This window comes from Camelus bactrianus, chromosome 28, assembly GCF_048773025.1.
Source record: "Camelus bactrianus isolate YW-2024 breed Bactrian camel chromosome 28, ASM4877302v1, whole genome shotgun sequence".
Lineage (NCBI taxonomy): Eukaryota > Metazoa > Chordata > Mammalia > Artiodactyla > Camelidae > Camelus > Camelus bactrianus.
In genome coordinates this window covers 15,260,859-15,284,242 of record NC_133566.1, presented here as the reverse complement: position 1 = coordinate 15,284,242, position 23,384 = coordinate 15,260,859, and the positions used below count along the sequence as shown (strand labels likewise).

Below are 23,384 nucleotides of genomic sequence, written 5' to 3'. Positions count from 1 at the left end.
AGAAAAGCACAATGCCCTCTTAGACACTGCTTAAATACCAAGGAAACTTTAGAATGTCAAACTTGAACCATTTGCAGAGCTCTTTACAGTCTTAGAAAGTTTTAGAAAGCACCTTTGTACCAGAAACAATTTCCTAGAAAATCCTCTGCTTCCAATTTAATCACTCCCCTCAAAGAAAATCTAAGCGGGGCCCTCGACATACCATGAATGCAAACTGTTAATTAATTAGTATTAGTAGAGCTGGCTTAGACTATTTCTTAAATTTACTGCTGAGATGGCTTTTTACTAGTGCGTGCTTTGATTCAAGTGTATACTGTAATCTACAGGAAAAGCTTTGTTCTTAAGAACCAAAGTTAGACAGTCATATCATTTTATAATCATACCTGATGTAGAAAATAGTCACAAATTGTTAGAATTTAAGAGGTCTTAAAATATATTTCACTTCATTAGGCAAGTAATCTAAGGAAATACTTTAAGCATGTAGAATTTTTTGTTTCAAAAGCAGAGTAAGTTTCTTTTATCAAAAACTATGTGTTCACAACTCTTAGTCATACAATGACTGAAATCATTCGTTCAAAAATGCAGGTTTGATTTAAAACAGCATCAAAAAGAATAAAATATCTCAGAATAAATCTAATAACCAAGGAGGCAAAAGACTTGTACATTGAAAACCACAAACCACTGAAAGAAACTGAATAGGACACAAATAAGAGGAAAGACATCCTGTGTTCATGGAAGGAAGATGTAATATTGTTGAGATGTCAATATTACCCAAAGCAATCTATGGGTTCAACCCAATCCCTATCAAAGTCACAACAGTATTTCTTGCATAAACAGAAAAATCCATCCTAAAACCCATATGGAATCTCAAGAGACTCCAAATAACCAAAATAATCTAGAAAGAAAAGAACAAAGATTGAGGTCTCAAATGTCCTAATTTCAAAACACATAACAAAGCTACAATAATCAAGACAGCATGGTACTGGCATAAAGAGACACAAATAGACCAATGGAATAGAAGAGAGAGCCCAGAAATAAACTCTCACGTGTATGTCACATAATCTTCATACAACAGGGATAGGACAGTCTCTTCAACATATGCTGTTGGGAAAACTGGATCTCTACATGCAAAAGAATGAACTGGGACCCTTACCTTAAATCATATACAAAAATTAACTCATAATGAATTAAAGAACAAAATGTAAGACCCCAAACTATAAAACTCCTAGAAGAAAACACTTCAGGGAAAAGCTTCATGACTTTGGATTTGGCAATGTTTTCTTGGATATGACATTAAAAGCACAGGCAACAAAAGCAAAAATAGACAAATGAGATTACATCAGACCTAAAAACTTTTGTGCATCAAAGGATACAATCCTAAAAAGGCAGCCTACAAAATGGGAGAAAATATTTGCAAATCATCTCTCTGATTAGGGGTTAATATTCAGAATATATAAAGAACTCTAACAACAACAAAAATAATCCAACTAAAAAATGGGCAAAGGACTTGAATAAATATTTCTCCAATAAAAAAGATATACAAACGGCCAACAAGCATATGAAGAAATGCTCAATATCACTAATTATTACAGAAATGTGAATCAAAACCATAATCAGGTATCATCTCAAATACATTAGGATTTTTAAAAAAGGAAATAACAACAAGTGTTGGCAAGGATGTGAAGAAACTAAATCTTTGTGCACTGTTGGTGGAACTGTAAAATGGTGCAGCTGCTATGGAAAGCAGTATGGCAGTTGTTCAAAAAATTAAAAACAGAAATACCATATGATCCAGCAATCCCACTTTGGGGCATATACCCAAAAGAATCAAAAGCAGGATCTCAAAGAGACATTTGCCCATCCATGTTCACAGCAGTATGATTCATAATAGCCAAGAAGTGGAAGTAACTCAAATGTCTTTTGATGGATAAATGGATAAACAAAATGAAAAAATGGTATATATGTACAATAGATTATTCAGCCTTAAAAAGGAAAGAAATCCTGTCACATGCTACAACATGATGAACCTTGAGGACATTATGTTAAGTGACCTAAGCCAGTCACAAAAAGACAAACACCATATGATTCCACTTATATGAGACATCTAAAGCAGTAAAATTCATAAAAAAAAAACCAAAGTAGAATGGTGGCTTCCAGGGGCTGGGGGAGAGAGAGAAATGAGAAGTTGCTGCTTTAATGGGAGAGTTTCAATTCTGCAAGATGAAAAAGTTTTGGCGACCCACTGCCCAACAATGTGAATGTACTTAACACTACTGAACTGAACCCTTAAAAATGGTTAAGATGGTAAATTTTACATGCTTTTTAAAAACACAATTATATAGAAATAAATACAGTGGGTTTGATGCTCTATCAAAACAGACCATGTCAAGGATTGCTTAGACCTCTGGCATTTTCAGACCTTTGTCCTAAGCGCTACATTCAACAAAAGGAATCAAGCCAAGTGTTCATGGTTATCTAAAAATCCTTCTAAAGCAAATGACACATGAAGGAAAAACTGGATATACTACAGATGAAACTAATGACCGCCTAACCCAAAAACACCTTCATAAGGATGAACAAAGCAGCAGAAATGAATTTCTTCTGGAGCTCCAGGACTTCTAAGGGAAGTCTGAAAGAGATTTCACCACTGTCAAAAGCGGATGTCACTACAAGCCTTTGGATTATCTCCATTTCCTCTGAATCCAAGGCCAGTTTCTGAGACTGTTCCACATGTCTAGACTACCTTGTCACACCAGAACTAAGGAGTATTCACAGAAGGCAATATAGCTTAATTTTAACCTAAGCAGTGTATCAGGTACCTGAAACATCGAGAGCAAAGAGTCATATCAGTGGCTTCTAATACCAAATACCTGTTCCATTGATTATCCACCCATGAGTCTCCTTGATTTCCTTTTAAGAGCATGGATGATTTAGAACAGCCTCTGATCATTTTAATATTAAAAAGTTGACAAAAAGTGGTTTGGATGTTCATGGCTATTAGAAAAAAAAAAGTGCACTTCACCTGAATACTTAATACATCGGTTTTGCATCAACTGGCAGGTGTGTTCTTTCTCCACTTGGTATACAACAAAATCTACTACCTTAAATCCTCATTCAGGATTACACAGCTCAGCTCTAGGGACAGATGGCTTGTGAGGGAATCTTGGCTCAACTACCTACCAGCTCTGTTACTCTGGGAATATTACTTCATTTCTCTGTGCCTGTTTCATAATCTATAAATTGGGTTTTTATAAGGATTTGAAATCTTAAAACCCAAAAGTTACAAAAGTGATGGTTTAGATAAATGTATACTACTCATTTTAGTTACAAGGGAAAGCAACATGTGGGGAAGAAAAATGTGGTGTCACCCCATGTCCTACTGGAGCAGACTTGCTAATGATACGAGTCCAAGTTCAGAGTTTTACCTGCACTCTGGACTCTCAAACCAGGTCCCGCATATGAGAAGGGGAGGATGCAGTCATTTTAGGTAAATCTTCACTGAAAACTGAAATGTCTGTTATGCGCATATGCAGACATTGACAGAGCTTCTGTCCCACAGAAATTCCAGTCTGGGTGAAGAATGACACCCATAAAATAATTTAAGTAGCTAAACGAGAGAGTACATGGTTAAATGTCAAAATGAATGACGGATGAGTAACAAAAACAACACAAATTCAGAGAGGGGATTGCAGGACTGAACAGAAGTGGAGAAAATTGGGAAGTGAGAGCCTACGGCAGCGCCCCAGGCTGGAGGCCATGGGACAGCTGCCCAAGAAAGTTAGCAGACAGTGATGCCACTTGGTAAACGGTCAAAAACGACACCCATGTAGCAGAGAGAATAATCATGGCATTAACAGAAACTGGAAACCGGAGGTGGCACAAGATAATTCTGCTCTGGGCACGTGCAGCATGTGCCGATGGCCAGACACGCGTGTGGCGGAAGACATCCAATGGGCAGCTGGAGAGCAGTGACTGACCCTGGGGCAGGATGATAACCAAGAAGAACAAAGTCATAGAAATGAAAGGAGAAAAGTTTCAAGAAGCAGCTATCAACAGCACCTGATGCGGCATAGAACAGACAGGGAAAAATTCAGCCAGAGGAAAAAGGCTTCCTGGACTAAGGCGGCCAATCACAAAGCTCAAGCCACACGTAGACGAAGGAGAATTTCTAAAATATCAAGCACCCAGCAATGACTTAACCTTTCCCCAAGAGTGGTTTGGCTCATTACTACTCTGGATGATAACAAATTAGATGATTTTACATCTCCTCCCCAAAGCTGATTTTTTTGGCAAGTGTCTATGAGGATGGCTGCAAGGATTATAAAGACGAGGAAAACAGTCATTAGCAAGAGAAAGAGAAGACATGCTTTTTCCAACTGCAGGATTCCAATGCTCCTGGCAGTAACTGATGGCTTTTAGTAAAAGCAAGCAACTAAAGTTCATTAGTGAAGCAATATGAATGAAGTAATATCCCACTCACTAGGCCCTGAATTAAAAAAGGAGTCACTCTACCCCCATGCAAAGGGTTAGAACATTTCAGTTTTAAGAAAACCACTTTTAAAATCATTTTTCCATTATAAAGTAAAATTGGACTAGAAAAATGTAAATACCACTCCTGATCAATTCTACCATCCTAAGACAAATAACCTAATCAAATTAGGTTTTTATCTCTTTTCTTCTGACCTTTATTCCTAAGCACTCTGGAGACAGGACACTTTTGTACCTGCCTTCTGCACTGGCAAACAAATTCAAACATCCTAAGAAAGTGTCAAACTCTGCCTTGCCAAAAATCACCAATTAGTGATTATACATGTGACACTGAACTATAAACTGTCAACAACTAAAACAACCACATTTTTGAAAATTTCACCCAGTTTATATTTACCAGCTTTTTTTTAATAATAAACTAAAAGACAATCATGACCTCCAAAAACACATTTACAGTGCAACTATATTGTGTATGATACATGACGCCTTCTTAAAAAGCTCTTATTTATTGTTAAAAATGGGCTGATTAATAAATAAAAATAGTACTGAAAGCTATATGTTTACATACATACATAAATTTTCACTATTTTTAATATATTTTCACTACGCACCCCCGCCCCCATTTTCACTCTTCTCAATATCTAGATCTTAGCTTCAAGAAAAAGCTTGACACCAATCCAGAATAAGCAAGTTATCCGTAGTAATTACGGTAACTTCTACCTCTGGCAACTCTTTCAAAGTCCTTACAAACTGAAGCGTACAGTCAAAAACATCCTCAAAGGTCCCTTTTCTCTGTACTAGTGAAATATATCCCCGTAGATCAGTGAAGATATATGTTAAGATCTAGGAATGTTAACACATACAGGAAGTTAAGACAAAGAACAGCTCATGCTTCTGACATAAGAAAATTAACATCTAGTCCAAACATGAAAAACGGCATTAGGTAATCTAGCTATTTCTGCTATTTTTCTTCAGAAGACAATGAATTTTATTTTGTTTTGAAGATTTTTCTAGTGAAATTCTACAGCAACAGAAATGTACAAACATACAAAATACCCAGAGAACCATCATTTAAATTGCAGGTAAAGTCTTAACTTTGAAAAATCAGGCTGGTTCATACTACCAAAATAAACACAAAAAATCCTGAGGATGTAAATGGACAAAGTGAACTCAGCTACCTTCAGAAATCTGACCAGATTTTGTTGAGGGGAGGGGCGGGGGGTATTATCAACATCATCCTTTCGGGGCAAATGGTGCCAAACTTGTGGAATCACATTCATGTAAGAAAATCAATCTCATTTCTCCTACTTACTCAGACAAACACTACTAGAATTTGATCAGCAAGGAGGTTGAAAGCATAGGCCATTTTTGGAGCTACCCTCACGGAATATTTGATTAGAGCCAGATCCATTCACGATGGACAGAGTCCTATGTCCTATCTTAGTATAATTACCATCAATATTTTGAATCGCTAATTTCTCCATTCAAATTGTTCATACAGACACCACATGGGCCACAAGACATGTCTGATTCTGCCAGGACCACGGGCTGATTCAACCACACTTTTCATCCTTGTACACCCTGGAAGGCATTCTTCTCCCCTGACCCGTATATTTATGGGTATTACAGAGGTGTACTAAAACTTAGAAACTATCCAAACAGGAAATTAGTAAATATAACTTAGGCTGACATTTCTCAAAGGATTTGTTTGCTTAACTATATACAGAGAATTAGCGTATAAAATGGCTGTTGGAAAAATAAGCAGCAGAATGATAATTCAAACTTAATGTTTTACTAGACTCAATCATTATTTTATTTCCCTGTGCTAATGGCCCATGAAGATAATCACTCACTCAAACAAACGTTAAATGCCTACCATGTGCCTGGCGTGGTTCAAGGTAAGCAAAGGAAGAGGAAAACAAGGATGCAATACCTGCCAAGGACTACTTTAAACTCGAGGAGACATGCCCATTAACGTACTGTACTAGTTCAGATTTATTGGACACCAACTACCCGCCAGGCTGTACTGAGCACCATGGACACACATAAGAACAATCATCTAACTGCAGATCTGTAATCAACGATGAAGTATGACAACCCCAAGCCTGACCACTCCTAACGCAGCAATATTTCATTCAGGAAATAATCCTGCCTCTGTCAATTAACCCTGTCTATGGACGGCAATTCTCTGAAAAGCTTCCACCTGTGTTAACCCAGACTAAGGATGATTAGAGACTTAAATGAGTTAAATGAGAGAATGTAACGTTTTGAACCACCACCAAAAAAACCCCAATAAACAAGCACATTTACGCTTTAACATTAATTTGGTTTGCATTTGCTGTTGCCTTCAGTAACAATAAAAAGCAAGTGACTTTAAAATAGAACAACAACCCTAAAGTTACTGTGGCAAGAAATTACTTTCTTTGCAGTGGCAGTTTAGTGTGAAACGGAAGCTAAACTAACAAGTTTTGCTTAGCTTTTTAAAAACCATTCACTTTTAGTGATTTCTCCATGAAGGCTCTGAGGCCACTCAGTTCCCTAGGCTCAAAAAACAGGTAGTGCCAACAAAATTACAGACCTGGTCTTCTAGGTTACAAAATAGTTTTTAACCCTGTAGAAGCCCCGGTTTTACAATCATACAACACTAATAAGCGTTTTAAAAATAGGGGTCAGCCCTTAATTGTAAATTATAGATAAAGGTTTGGAAACTAAAAACTTGACATTTGTTTTTAAAGTCTTTCACAGGAAAGACAATGACTCCCAACTACGTATTTTGAAATATGTAAAAAATATAAACAGGCTTTCCATAGCTTTATAGAGCTAAATAGAATTGTACGAGAGAGAGAGATGTTAGCTAAACAATCAACACTGCAAAGCGATACCGGAGAGGGAAACCGAAGAAATAAGATTCCTTCCCCAAGAAATGCTTGAACAAATTCAAAGTAAAATTTTGTAAGTTGTTTTGAAGACTTTCCATCAGTCTGGCTATTTTTACTACATTTTACAGTGAGCTCTGTTCGCACGCCGTTATTAAAACCGCAACCAAGAAAAAAAGTGTACTAAATTTGCTTATTAGCAGCAATCAGGTCTAAAAATACGCCCCTCCTACAGCGTGGGCCAAGTAGCAAGAATATACGAGAACTCAGGAAGTTTTGAAATGGCAGTGACAGGAGACGAGAGGGAAGACAAGGGGAAGGAATCACGGAGAACAAGAGCAACTCAGTGCGGCCAACGCCGCGAGTTGGCATCCGAACTGCAAGTTCCCGGCTCGGGACGGGACTCGACCGAGCAACTTCACGCCGGACGGAGGCCCGCGCTCGGCCGCCCTCCCAGTCCCGAGCCGCAGCCCTTCCTCCCCGGTCGCAGCCCGGCAGCGGCCTCCGCTATGGCGCGGTGACAGTCGCGGGGCCGGGCCTGGGAGATGCCGGCCGGCTGACACCCACCTTCCTTCTCGGCCCGCGCCGCGGCCACGACGAGGGTCATCACCAGGTGCAGCGCTCCCAGGAGGCCGGCGGCCGCGCTCCGCGGGCCCCCACCGCGGCCGGCCGCGGGCTCCAGACCGGCGCCGGCGGACGTGGAGGCGGCGGCGGCTCCTGCTGCTCCTCCTCCCGCCCGCTTCCCCATCCCTGCCGGCCGCGGGCCGCCGCGCTCGAGGTCCGGCGCGGTCCTTCTCGGCGAGGCGGCGGCGGCGCGGGAGCCGTGGCTCGGGCTCTGGCCGCGGCGCCGGGGGCGAGAGGGGTTCCGGGCCCAGGGCTCGGGCTCGGGCTCCGGGCGAGGGTCTGGGTCCGTGCGTGCGTGTGAGCGAGAGTGTCAGTCACGGCCTCGGCCTCGGCATCGCCTACGAGGAGTCGAAGCGGAGAGGCCGCGGGTCAAGCACGGCGGACGGCCATACTGGAAACGGGCAGGGGCCGCGGTTTCTGGGCGCTGGTCTGCGAGGGGCGGGGCGCGGCCCTGGGCACCGCCCCCGCCGTGCAGTCACCTGGGCGGCCCGCCGCTCAGCCTGTCCGTCCCGGAGTCCGTGGGTCCGAACGCCTCGTCCCGCTCTCGGAGGCCCACGGCTTCAGGGGCCAGGCAGGACGGGGGCAGCACAACCGCAACCCGTCACTGCTACCCTGTCGGGGAGGAAGAGGTGGGAGGAAGGCCGGGGCCCAGCCGCCAGGACTTGTGATGGCGGCTCACGCTTCGCGGAGGCAGTGACGGCAATCACGTGGAGGTCTGGAGGCTAGGCCGCGCAGCCGCCCTGGTGCGGGGGCGGGGCCGGGGCGGGGCCGGGGCGGGGCTGCAGGGCGCTGGGGGAGGCTCGGCAGCCGCTCCGAGTCAGGACAAACCACCGTATCTCCGGTACTGCAATGCGAGAGCCTTCCAGAGGGACTGAGTGCGCATCCGGACCTTGAGGCCCAGCGCGGAAAATCCATTCTAGTGACTCCTCCCGGCCTCTCAGCAGGTCCGGGAATACCCCGGGCTTGATTCAGTTCCTGGTGGCGCTGCCTTGAGGACGGGGACCTGCTCTATTCATGCTTGTATCCTTCAAGACACAGAACCCAAGAACGCGTCATGGAATCCTCCTGCCCTTGGACTGTGCCCACTTTGCTGCGGGAAGACCCTTTGCTGTGTGCGTGTGTGTGTGCATGTGTGTATATGTAAAGCAGCAGTGACTCTGGAGTGGGAGGGCAGATTGTGCTCCAGAAAAGTGTCCAGTGTCTATGCCGGCTTCCTCGGTCTTGGAATGATTCTTAAGACGTTTTATTCACATAATTCCTTCAAGGCCCAGTTCAAACGCCGCCTCTTTTATTTAGTCTCCTTCAGGAAGCCACCTCATGTCTCTTGGATGCCTTTTCCATCTTAAGTCGACGTTTTGATGCACAAACTCCCTCTTAAATCAATCAGTAACTTCTCCTAACTCCTAATTTAGTAACTTACCTTAACTTCAGAGCCATTTACTTAGGCTTAGTAGGATTTGTTGACTGAATCGTATTTTAAAGGCCACGTCTACCTCTAATACGTCTCGGAACAAACTACATGGGAAAATAAAATCTAAGAAGACTTACAAAAGGAACTCAAAGTGCTACTGTATGCAGTAGTCTTTGTCAAGGAAGCAGTTAAATTTACTTTATTAATGAATTAATAGAGTTTAATCGCCTTACCCTGAGTTCGAAAAGCAATTTTATTTTTCTGTATATGAGTGTCAAAATTGAGTAATCAAATTTTGTTCTTGATGTAATCAAACAGGGATAGTTAGTGTTATCGCTAAGTCCTCTTTTCCATGTTTGTATACGCCTAAGGTAAGAGATTTCTGGAAGGCTTTTAACTCACTGAAGCAATCAAGCCCAAGGATAAGTAACTGAGTGCCTTAGCTGGGTCAAATTAACTTCAACCATGAGAGGCTCAAGTTCTCTTACGCAGGAATCAACCCAGCCCTATGATTAGCCTGAGGCCCAAGAGCCCTCTGGGAACTAAACATATGTCTACGATTGGAGTGCAGACACATACAGACACGTTTGATCAGAGGCTGATTTCCCATGAAGCCAACGAAGATGTAGGGCACCTCTCTTGCACAAGTTTCTTCCAAGGCCTTGGGTCTGATTGTGTATTTATAAGCTTGTATTCTTGTTCTTTAAGTCCCCTCGCTCCCAACAGCTGTGTAAGTTTTAGGGCCTAGCATACCTGAACCTCCCCTGTGCCTGATGGACACTGAGGGCCAGAGAGGTGGAGATGGATGTCTGTCCCCTGGAAAGGACAGTGAGACTGCTGGAGACTAATAATAAATGAAGAACTTACTGGACAGCTTGGTAAACTGGGGGAGAGCAGCTAGAGTTGAACCACCATCACTCCATCATCTCCTCTGCCCTGACAGCCATGTGCCTTGGGAAGAAGAGGGGCTATCACCAAGGACCCTTGTGAAACTCGATTAGCGTCAGCCCTCCCTAATCCCCTTTCTGGGAATTGGAGAGACCCGGGCATTTAGCAGGTGGAGGCGGGCTATTTAGCTGGCAGAATCAGGGAAAACCAGCTAAACCAGTGGTACTCAAAGTGTCATCCCCAGACCAGCAGCATCAGCATCACCTGGGAACTTGTTAGACATGTAAATTGGCACGCCATGGTCCACACCTGTGGAATCAGGAACTCTGGGTTGAGGTCCTGCAGTCTATGTTTTAACAAACCATTGGGTGATTCTGATATGCGCTGAAGTTTAAAGACTTGCACTGAGTCGATACACGCCAGGAACTACAAACTGTTGGGACCTCTCACCTGCTTCTACTTTGTTCTCTACCCAGATTAGTAAACTACTATTGGAAGCAGAATTAAAAGGGACTCAGATGAATCTGGGCTTAAATCCCAGCCCTGTCTTTATTAGCTGTATGATGCTAGACTAATTACTCAACTATTTGGGCCTTAGTTTCCTCATCCTTAAAATGATATCTAGTAAACTTGGGGAAATTAAAATACATATTAGGCACAGTGGAATTTTCAAAGATCATTCATTGCCACTTCATTCCATGAAATATATGAGGAGGCTTACAAGAATACTTTCATTGTAATAAAAATATGTATGAATTAAAATTTGGGACCAGGAGGGGAAAATACTTTTGGAGTTCGCGGGGCTCCGTCTCACTGGCTCCCTGGTATTTGACACTGTCTATACTCTTTTTTTAAGCCCCAACTTTATGTCACCAGCTAGACTTCACTGTCTCTATTGCTGCTCCCATTCAGGCATCTATAAGATGTCTTCAACTCCCATGAACCCCTAATCTTCTCCCCAAACCTCCACCCACAGCTTCTCCTGTCTCTCAGGGAACTCCAACCATCCACTTGCTATTTCTCACCACCTATATGGTACACTCTGGGATGAGCCCCATTATCTTCTGCCTGGATTTCTGCAAGAACTTTCTAACAGGTTCCCCCGATCCCAGCTGTAAAAGGAAAAAATTCCACTTACAGCCCTTGCCTAGGAGATATCAAAATGGAATGCTATGTTATACCTCAACTGGTTCAAACCCACCTAAGTTGACAAAGGACTTTGAAGGACCCCTAGGCCAGACCCTTATTAGACCTAACCAAAGACTTGTTCCTGTCCAGTGAATGAGGTGCCTTGTTTTATCCAGCACTGTTCTTTCCTGTCCAGGGTGCTGGTTTTCAGTCCTTAATTAGCATAACAACTATGAACCCCCTTTCCTCTTTCTGTCACTTAAAAAACCCTTACTTTTCCCAATTCATGAATTCCTCAGTAAACTTTTTCACTGGTGTGTTTCCTTGCCTGACAAGTATATAAACTCAGCTTAGCTTTTTTTTTTTTTTTAATTTCTGGTAGTGTTTGCTTTCTTTTTTGACATAAATTTGCATGTTTATAGTCTATTGTCAATACAGCAGCAGAATGACCATTTGAAACATAAAACGTCTTGTGTCCCGCGTGCAGTGGCTCCCATCTCAGGGAGAAAGCCAAAGCTCTTCTGATGGTCCACACGGTTCTACACAGTCTGGCGCTCCACGATCTTTAACTTCCATTTCTGCTGCACTCCTCGGGGCTCAGTTAATTTCAGCTGAACTCAACACCACTTTGTTCCTCAAATACATCAGGGATGCTCCTGCTCCAGGGCCTGTGCCCCAGCCCTTCCCGCTGTCTGAAGTGCTTTCTCCACCCCAGTACCCTGCTTGCCTCACTTTCTCACCTCCTTTCAGTCTTCATGCAGTTGTCGCCTTCTCAGTGACGCATACTCAGGTCACCATTGTTAACACTGCAGTTTAACATACCCACCCTCAAGTTCCAATCCTCCTTACCCTGTGCTTATTGGTCTTTTTTCTCCATAAAATGTATCACTTTCTATAACACTATATAATTTACTTATTCATTATGTATTGTTTTTATCTGTCTCTCACCCCCATCTTTTTTGTTCACTGATATATCCCAAGCTTCTAGAATATATGAGGCTCTCAGTAACACTTGTGGAATTAATGAATGGATGGATGAATAGATGGATGGATGGATAAATGATACCAAAAGACAGAGATAAGTAAGATATAATTCTTTCCCTCAAGGGAACTTAAAGTCTAGTGGGTCAGACAGACATGTACAAGATGTAACAGGAAGGAGTGAACCAGAGGAGAGAAGAGAAGGGGTATTAAATGAAGGCAACTCTAGGTTCTCCCAGTGTCTGTTTATCCAGCCTTTTCAACCTGTCTCACTGATGCTTCTGTATTTTCATTTTTCCCTTACCTAGTTCGGAGTACGAGTAAAGCCCACAGCAGTAAGTGAACTAGAAGAAGTGTAGCATGCTAACAATCTCCTTCAACATACAGAGTAATCTGCTCGTTTTGTCGGCTGTGTGCCTCATTCCTTGATAGGGTTCCCTTGGCGTTATTCTTAAAAAGAGAAAAAAATCAACTCACAAAGCCCCAGGTTTAAGTCTGTTCAATTACTAGGTAAACTGCTGTAGCCTAGGGTAGGGCAAAAAAACCTCAGACAGGTTCGTGCTGCAGGCAGAGGATAGCAGCTTGTGAGATGATGGGCTGAGTCCACTGTTTATGTGGATTTCATTCTATCTGAAGCTCTTTACTCAGATGTTCCTCAAGAAAAGTAGCTGCCTTTGCACTTTCCGAATTCGTTTGAACTAAGTCCTCATTAAAGAATATAATTGCTACCACATTCACACCTCTACTAGTAAGTATATTGCATTTGGATGCTAGAATGAACTGTGGTTTTCTTCAATATTTTCCTTCTAAGCTGACTGACATATTTTGTACGCTATGTATCTTTCTAGCCTTCTTAAGAAATAGTTCCATGGCAAACATCCTGGTATGAAATAAAAATTTCAGCCTGCCATTTCAAATTCTCCAGGACAGACTCCAGTACCTGTCAAACTTTTTCTCTCCCAGAAGACTTATTATTAATCTTATGACTTTTTGAGATGTTTCGTGTGGTTTGGTGGTCTTTTCATTAAAAGGAGGGAAATAATGTTCTTGAGGGGAGAGGATACCACCAGTATTTTCCCTGTTCCTCCCACCTCCTCTATCATTGTCCTCCCTCGTACTCAACGAGAACTTTGATACTGAATTTTAGGCTGCCCTGAGTTTCTGAACTTTCCTAAATACCATTATTAAAGAAGCCTACTTCAACCATCCTTCACCAGTATTTCAGATGTCATAGTTGGGTGTGAATTAGCAGCCCTGGAAAGCCACTTGGGGGGAAAATAACATTGAACGAAGTATCGACAGACTTCGGTGTTCCTACCTCTCCCTATTATTTAACTGTAACTGTCAAAATTTTGGAAATACTCAGGAAAGGTGAGGACCAATATATTTAAGATGCTCAGATGAAGACAAGAAATGATTAAAAGATTAAAATTAAAAGATTAACGTACGACAGTAAAATAATGACATTTGCTGAGCTGAAGATGCAGCAGGAGAGACAGAAGTCTCTGTGCTGAGTCTAGCGTGAGTTCCCTAAATGAGGAATTGCCATTGTGTGTGTGTGTGTGTGTGTAGCCAGTAATGGTGGTTGGAGAGCAGGTATCACAGCTATGACACATACACACACGCACGCACGCACGCACACCCATGCATGCGCCTAAGCAGTGTTTCCGTAAGGTGAATTCTACCTTCTCTAAACGTCATTACTCTAATTTTCGATATTTTAAACGCAAGTTAAATTTGGTATTTTAAGTCTGGTATTTTAAAGCCACACAACGTGGCTGGCAAAATGTCTCTATGACCGTGAGTTAACAAGTCTTTGAATTATACTTAAAAATGTCAGCAAAGAAATCATCTGTGCAAGTTCTCAAGGGGAATATTTATGTTTCAGAGTTAGAATGCAGAATGGTTGGCATCTGTTTTCTATCATAAAGGTCTGATGCTTTGAATCTCTTTGATAGTACACAGGCCAGGGAATATTAATAGCAAAGTCCTTGGTCTTCATAAAATATGTGTTCTGTCACACAATGGAAAATGTGATTGCAAATAAAAACAATTCTTTTTGTTGGGGAAAATATTTTCCTTTGGACAATATGGTTTTACTCTTTGTGAATAACCTCACACCAAAAAATCCACAGGATTTTAGAACAAGAAGTGGACCTTAAACATTTAGTTGAAGCTGGCTTTGGAAGTATCCCCTCCTCTTCCAGCTATAGTTTGACAATTACGCAGCCTCTCTGTTTCCTGTTTCATTTCATGTTAATGGTAAAAATAACTACCAAAAGCCAGTTGTAAGGACTGAATAAACTAAGCTCCATGGAACTATCTGGCACACGGGAGATGCTCAATAGTGGCACTGTTGTAATAATGATTATCATTACAGAAAAGGAAACTGAGGCCCAGAAATGAAGGGAGCTGTCCAAAGTGATGGCCGGGCAGAGACATGACTCCATTTCAGGCCAGGATTTCATCTTTTGTTTCATCTTCAGGTCCATTTAATATTTTATGTATCTCCAGTGTTTTAACTGGAAGAGTGCTCTTTGAATTATGGCATTCACCTTATAATAATGTCAAAGTCTGAAGAATTAAAATTCCCCTGCTCTGTCTAAACCATGGCACAGATCAATTCAGTAACATCATAAGAGGTGTGTCCAATGATTCCTCAAGAGGGCTCTCACTAAGCCAGAAAGAGAAAGAAAAATGCCATATGAAATCACTATATGAGGAATTAAAAAAAAAAAAGGCACAAATGAACTTTTTTACAAAGCAGAAACAGACTCGGAGACATAGAGTTCAAACTTACAGTTACCAGAAGGTAGAGGGGATGGGAAGGGATACATTGGGAGTTGAAATTTGCACCTGTTGGGGAGTGATGGAAATGTTAGGTATCTTGGTTGTGGTGGTGGTTTCATAGGTGTATTTATCTATCAAAATTCATCAAATTGTACATCTGAATTATGTGTAGTTTACTGTACAGAAATTATACCACAATAAAGTTGTTTAAAAACTTAAAAAAAAAAAAAGTAAAGTGCAATAAAATGAAAAAAAAAAAGGAGGGGGCTATCACGTTACGAGGCATAGCTTGACCTACCCTGAAATCACCTGCTCCAGCCTAAGCACTTTACATAAGTCAGGGTGGGCCAGGTTATGCTGTGATAACATACAACCTCAAAATCTTAATGCCTCCACACGACAGATGTCTCTTTTCCACTACCTATTTATCCAGGCCCCTGGCTGATGGAATAACCTGGGTCACTATAGCAGAGTGAAGAGCATGCTCCAGAGGGGCTCATAATGACATTAAATTATCTGATGAGAAGTGACGTTTCATCACTTCTGCTCACAACTCATTGGTTAAGAACAAGTCACGTGGCCACATCTCACTTCAAGGGACTGAGGAAATGTAACCTTTCCTGCAACTGAGAGGGGAGTGGGCAGGGTGATTTAATAGCCCTAATGACTACCTCAGGCTTTGACCTTTTTTCTTTATTTCTTGGAAAATAAGAAACAGCAACCTGAGAAAAGATGATGGAAACTGATTTCAGCTTCTCATGAATTATCCAGCTGTAAAGAACAACTTCAACTTTTTATCATTTATACTTTTTTTGGTTTGGTGGTCTAATATATTTTTATTGTCAATATTGCTGCCAGTGAAATATGAATGCTTTTAAAAGCAGTTAGGGGAATTTTAATTCTAATTGTTAGAGTTTGTACATTAAAAAGGCAAGAACAGGGACTATTTGAATGCTGCCTGAATTTTTTGATGAGGAATTTTTAGTTATCTTAGGTGTAACAATGGTTATTGATTTTTTTAGAAAGAGACTTTATTTTTTAGAAAAACATCCTGAAATACTTATGAATGAAATTATATGGTGGAATTTCCTTCACAATAATCTACAGGGTAAGTGGGGACAGTGGGTAGGGTTATAGAGAAAAAAGATTAGTTGTGAATTGATCAGTTGAGGCTGGGAAATTGATGCATAGGTTTCATTATGCCAGTCTCTCTACTTTTAGTTATGTTTGAAATTTTCCATATTAAAAAAAGCAATAATAGGTTTTCAGCTGCTTCAGCCCCAGGTCTAGCTTCTCTAGGTATGGCTAAGAGGGGGTCCTAGACCATCGCTGGTGCCAGTAGGGCCTGGCCAGGGAGATCAAGCCATCCATCCCTGGGAAATACTTCATCCAAAGAGTTTTTGGATGTGCCAAACATTTGAAACAACCAAACTTAGCCCAGGGTGGGAGCAGATAATGCCCATGCTTTGCAGCGTCTCGTGGGACCTCAGAGCCATCTACTCTTGCCCTTTAAGGAGGCCGCATGCTCAGAGCCTTCTGGCACCACGGTTGCTGGTACAGCCTAACACGTCAGACTTGAGTCCAATTCTGAGCTAAACTCCTCTTCTCAGGTTACTCTGTGACCCTGGCAGGACACGAAAGTTCCTTTGGTCATTAACACAGTGCACAGAGACTTTCGATCTCTTTGAGGCATGCAGAAATGTGTGGGGCATGAGCCTGGGCCACAAACAGACCCCAGGAAGACACAAAGGCTACAGTGAACGCTCCTCCCTGCCCCCTGAGGCCCCTGGTCTTCATCCCAGATCTTCTCCCCAGAGCCAGGCCACTCTTAGCTTTAGCCAGTGCCAACCCATTCTGACAGAAGTGCTCGTTGTGAGCGTCGCCAGGGTGACATCTGGCATATTACCTGTCCTCTCTCTGTGAGCACTGCTCCCTTGCCCACAGGGGTGGCCCTCTGGTCATGGGCTTATTCTCCATGACCTTGCTTTCCCTGCCATAGCTGACTGGCTATGAACTCCTATCCCAGGCTGGTCCAATCAGATTCTCTCGAAATTTTTTACTAAGAAATATGGACATCGAGGATGACTTCTGAGTGATGTAAATGGCAGAGCTTACACATGACCATCTACAAACTTCTGCTGCAGAGTCTCCAGAGCTGCCTTGAGCCCCACTCTCCTGAAGACTGGTTGCTCAGCATTTCCAAGGATGCCATGAAACAATCCTGTATCACCAAATATATATTTGCATACATGTATAGATATTGAGCCTTCTTTCTGAGTTGAGTGCCTTGAAGGGTATGTAGGATGCCTCTAAGATGACCTCCAATTATCTCCACGTCTTTTATTCACATCTTTCTGTATCTTCCCCACCCTGACCTTGAGTATGCGCTGACTCTAATAACACTTCTAATGAATAGAACATGGGGGTGGGGTGGGTATAGCTCAGTGGTAGAGCACATGCTTAGCGTGTATGAGGTCCTGGGTTCAATTCCCCAGTACCTCCATTAAAAACAAAAAACAAAACAGTGAATAGAATATGGCAAAAGTGATATGACTTTATTTCAAGACTAGGTTACAAAAATCTCTGTCCCCACAGTTGGAAGAAAGCTGCCATGTTGTAAGTACCCCTGTAGATAGGCCCCCTGGTCAGGGCTCTAGCCCATAGCTAGCAAAGACCTGAGGCTGCCAGTAGCCACATGAGTGAGCTGGGAAGCTAACTAGGAGCCTTGAGATGACCTTGACTACAGGCCAGGTTTCGATTACAGATTTGTGAGAAACCCTGAGCCAGAAGCACCCATCTAAGCCATGTCCAGATTCCTGATAACTGTGTGTTGTTTTGAGCTGGTAAGTTTGGGGGTAATTTGTTACACAGCAATAGGTACCTCATACAAGGGGTTGTGAATATTCAAAATAAAAAGGAAATCTTAAAAACTGATGAAAATGAAGGGAGAACTAGACTAACCCAAAGTTATGATGCTAATTTTAGTACTCTGCTATCAGTATTTAATAGAAAAAGTAGACAGAAATCATAAGAACAGAGATTTACACACAGAAGAACTTGCCCTAACTGATGTTAATGGGACATTCCAACTAAGAAGAGCAGAACACAGAGTCTTTTCAAGTGCTTATGAGTTCAAGAGACACCATCTGCTGGGCCATAAAACAATCCTTTTTACGTCTATCAGGACTGAAATCATACAGTGTATGTTCTTTGACCACAAAAGAATTAAAATAAAAATCAACAACAGAAAGATATCAGGAAAATGAAAACCTTAACATGTTTGGAAATTAAACCCTTTAATGCATGTGTCAAAGAAGAAATCACAAGAGAAATTAGAGTATATTTCTAACCGAAGGACAGTGAAAACCTGGCATATCAAAATCTGTAGGATGACATTTCAGTATTGCTTATAGGGAGAAGGATAACTTTAAATGCTTACGCTGGAAAAGAAGGAAATTTTCAAATCAATGATGTAAGCTTCTGCCTTAAGCAGCTATAAAAGCAGAAAATTAAACTCATAAAAATAGAACGAAATAATTTATGAAATTAATGAAAAAGAAAACAGGCAAATGACATAGAAAAATCAGTTAATCTCAAAATCGGTTGTTTGGAAAGATCATTCTCCTGGCTTCCTGCATTACTCGCTTTCACCTTGGATCTCATCTTGACTATAAGACGTGATATTCAGCTCTGTCCACGTGACTAAGACTTCAGCCTCTATATCCTGTATCCGCTCTAGCTACAGGTATTAGAAAAATCACAGTGTCCTTAGAAGAACTAAAGGGCCATACTGGGCTGAGCTTTTAGGGACATTGTCCACAACCTGTTCACAGAACCAAGCTGGAAGGGAGATCCTCCCCAGAACCACACTGCCTCTCCCCTAGCACACAGGCAAGGCCATTGCTCTGGGTCCTGCCCGTTTCCTCTGGGAGTTGGCTTCCAAATGGTGTCTCAGACTGATTTTGTATGATTGTGGAACCCAAGTCAAATATCTATGCCCCAGTGGAAATGGAGGCTGAGAAAGTTAGGATCTGGCTTCTACAGTTGAAGGTAAGTTCACAGTCTGGGAAATCATCAAAATACAGAGAGGATGTTTAGAGGATTTTGGATGGACTCCCAACTGCCCACATATACGGCTTCCCCCCTGAGTATATTCTCTTGGATGACTATCTCCACATTCCTTGTCATTACATCACAAGAGAAATTAGAATATATTTCTAACTGAAGGACAATGAAAACTGGTCATTCCATCACTACAAGGATCCCTCATGCTACAGTCACCTCCCTCGTTTGCAGCTGAGAGGAATCCCACTTTCCATCGGCTGTACTGTCTGTTTCCCTATGGAAGCCTGGGAAATGGTGGGACCATGAACTTCTAAACCTTCTCTTAACATTTCCAAATCAATACGTTGATTTGGGAAAATACTATTCGGAAAGGCCAGCTGGATAGTTTTAGGTAGTTAGATTTTGTCATAATCTTATTCTTTGGTTGAGTAATTTTACACATGTTTTAAGGAACATTGTTTTGAATGGAAGCCCATGTCTGCTGTGGCAGTTTTTATTTTTCGGTCAGTTTCTCTGTTTTTCAGTGAAGATATGCATCCAGGTGGCGTTTACCTGTCTTTTAGAAGTCATTTGATTTAGCCTTAGATTGTGGCAGGGCCCTGGGTGCACTGCCAAGGGAACAGTCCCCCTGCTGTGCCAGTTGGCTGATTATCTGTGGTTATCATGTGTATAAAGCATCTTTATAAGTTCACATAGCTCTCTGCTCAAATGTCAGCTCAACAGACAGGCCTCCCTGACCACCTCTAAAACAGCATCTGTCCCTCTCATTCCTCTACCCTGCTATATTTATCTTTGGAGCACTTGTCGCCACCTGACACAGTATATATTTATTTGTTTACTGTCTGTCCTTACCTTCAGAATACAGTCTTCAGGCGAGAAGGAACTTGTCTCTTCCCTGCTATATTTCTGTTGCCTCAAGTGGTCTCTAACACACAGTATCTTTAGACTGAATGAATGAAATGGAGAGAATGAATGAATTCTCCTGCTGTTAATGGAGGGAGGGATGTGGGGGCAGTTTATACCTGGAGAAATGGAAGGAGGGATGGTAACGTGAGCAGGAATGACAGCAGGGATGGCAGTAACACAGGTATTGACAGCAGCTGCTCTGCAGCAGGGATGGACCGCAGGCCACAAACTCCAGTGTGCGAGCAAAACAGCTTTATTTTCTATGATCAGCCCAATTCCCATTTCGAGACTTAATTTTGGCAGGATGGGGCACTTAGCAGCAGTAGATGTACTGTCCTGTCCAGCCTTGCGCAGAGGTGAGAGCTGGGGGTCCTGTGTATCTTCCCTGCGGTGATGTGGAGGGTTGACTTCACTCACAGATGCCCGAGAGAGTGCTGCTGCCTCTCTGCTAGGACTGGAGAGACAGGGGCCCTTCAGTGTTCTCAGTCTGTCCCACCAGGATTTCTCATTCATCAGCTCTTTCTGACTCACCCACTGGGTTCTGCTACAGGGTGATTTCCCTACAGTTATGTTCTGCTTTTTAACCATGCCTGTAATTTCTGTTCTCAATTCCACAGTAAGTTTCAGTTCTTTATTCTCATCCCCAATATAAGAACTTTCCTCTGATTCTCAGCCTTAAAGGTTTGGTAATAAAATGAGGTAGTTTTGCTTGGAGACGCTTACACTGCCCTTTTTCATCATGAACGTTATAGAGCATCTCCTAATTAAGATATCTCATTTATTGCAGTAGATTCTTCCCAAATCAAGCACTTAGTTCATTTAAATGACGGGTATGTATTAGAGCCACATAGATTAATAAGGCATTACTACTTGGGTTTCTTTTATCATAAACGAATTACTCATCTGAATAAAATGTCTCCTGGAGAAAAATAAAGGATCCCAGTTTAAATGCAATCATAGCCAAAATTTCATGAGAGAAATTTTAGCACACTTATTAGACAGGTTTTACTTTAAGCACACTGGGGATGTTAATATAAAAATGTTAGGAATTAAAAGAATGCAAGGCAACAATCAGCAGCACACATTGGAATCATCATGTAAAGCCTTCCTAAAGTATGTAGGCCTGGGTCCTACCCTCAAACACCCTGATTTGATGGGTTGACCATGTGGCTTGAACATGTGAGTATCCTTTACTGCAAGCTAAGGGTTGAATCCAGCCCCTTTATTTATTTTACTGATGAAAAAGAATTGAAGCTCAGAAAAACGAAGTGATTTGTCCAACCTCACACGTGTGAAAGAAGTGGTTTCAAGGCCGTGACTCCATGACCAGGGGTAAAGCTTTCCCGGGTAATGATATTGAAAACTCATTACAAAACTCCACTTTCGTCATCACCTTGTAATTCTGTAAGTAAAAATGAAGAAATTCTTAGTTCCTATTGGAGTCAACCCTCAAATATTCAAGTTAGTGGTTCTCAAAGGTCATACTTGTGTATGTAAGAGTAAGTTGTCTGAAAAGAAAATGACTGGCAGCCCCATCAGAGAAGAGGCTGAGTTTACAACAGGGATGCAGGACGGGCAGTGGACACTATCATGGTTCCAAGAGGATGGAGAGAGAAGGGAACCAGCAACTATCACAGACGGTTGAACCTAAAGGGACTCAACTCAGAAAGACACTTGTCATATCCTAATGGCACAATGGCTGAGTTCCTTCAGGACAGGAGATCTGCCAACACAGGACTCATCTGCATCATTGATGTTACTCTCCTGAGAGTTTAAAACAAGAAACTTTGACCCTGCTGCCTCTTTCCAGGCAGTTAACTTCTTATATCCCTTTTACTATCAATTTTATCACAAGAATAGTGCAAATTTGCCATCTTAATCTCCTCAACCCCTACAAGTCATCTAGTTGGGCCTCACCCCACTATCTCTTCTGCAAAATAACATTGTTCCTTCATTCATCAAATTAATATTTATAAAGTGCTGAATTTGTGCCTGGCACTGACCTAGGCTCCAAGTGAGTATAAAAGACAGTCCTTATCTCATAGACCTTCCTTTCTGGTGGGGAGCACAGATCATCACATAGCTACCTTCTCTGATGGTGCCATCATGGAAAAGTACAGAGCATCAGGAGACAGTACCATGGGGACCTAAAGGAAGGTCTCTTTAAGCAAGTGGATGGTAAGCTAACACCTCACAAGTAGTAGCAACCGGCTTGCAAAAAGGGAGGAAAAGGTGTTCAAGGTAGAGGAACAAGAGTCAAGGGCCCAAGCCAGGAAAGAGCATGGGCAGGCAATTCATAAAACTGAAGGAAGGTGGGCCAGTGTAGCCAGAGCTGGGTAATGCATAAGTGGTGCCAAGTGGGCCTAGGGAGACAGGGCGGGGTGAAGTCACGGAGACCCTCAAGGGCCAGCTGAGCTCTTTGATCCAAATGCACAGGAAAGTCATTGAAAGGATTTGAGCAGGGAAGAGATATGCTCAAATTATATTTTAAGAGTATTGCTGTCTGTTGGCTGGAGACTGGATTAGAATGAAACAGGAAGATCATTAGAAGTCCACTGCAGTGCTCTAGGTGAGAGACGATGGTGACTTCGAGTAGGTGGTGGACTCGGGGATGGAGGGAAGTAGAAAGACTCAGGATGTATTTTACAGGTTGACAGACGCTGATGCACTGGATGTCTGGGAAGTATGACCTGTAGATTTCCGGCTCTTGCAATTGCATGGTTTAGTGGTGCCATTTACTGAGGTTTAAAAAATTGGAAGAGTAAAAGGTTTGGAGAAAGGACAAGAGTTCCTCGTTTAAGGTGTCTGTGAAACATCAAAGGGGAGAGGTTAGGAAGGCAGTTTGATCTGTGGGTGTCAAGCTCAGAAGCGAGGTCTGGGCTGAACGTAAATGCGGCAGTCTTTGGTGTATGGTTGGTATTGAAAGCCTCAGGAATGTGGAAGATCGTCTGGAGCAAGAGAGAAAGTGACAAGACAGACCTCGAAGAAACTTCACAATATAGATCTCAGACAAAGAAGGAAGATCCAGAAATGAAAACAAACAGACTAGAGGAGGTAGAGGAAAATAAGGGGGTATGATGTCATGGTAGCTAAAGAAAGAGACAACTTCAGAAGGAGGCCATGGTCAACTCTGTGTAGTACCACTGAGGGCTCAGCTACGCTGAGGACTGCAGAGGGACTACTGGACGAGGAGGTCGCTGGTGACCTTCACCAAGAACAGTTTTGAT

General features: G+C 42.3%; 1 protein-coding gene across 1 annotated transcript in view; it reads right to left on the bottom strand.

The window, feature by feature from the left end:
- Positions 1 to 8,629, bottom strand: part of TMEM131 (transmembrane protein 131) — a 138,472-nt gene extending 129,843 nt beyond the window's left edge. The window contains exon 1 of the mRNA XM_074354677.1: positions 7,932 to 8,629. Coding sequence (XP_074210778.1) covers positions 7,932 to 8,112 — 181 coding nt within the window. The 5' untranslated portion in view covers positions 8,113 to 8,629. The remainder of the gene's footprint in view (positions 1 to 7,931) is intronic.
- Positions 8,630 to 23,384: the final 14,755 nt, after the last annotated feature.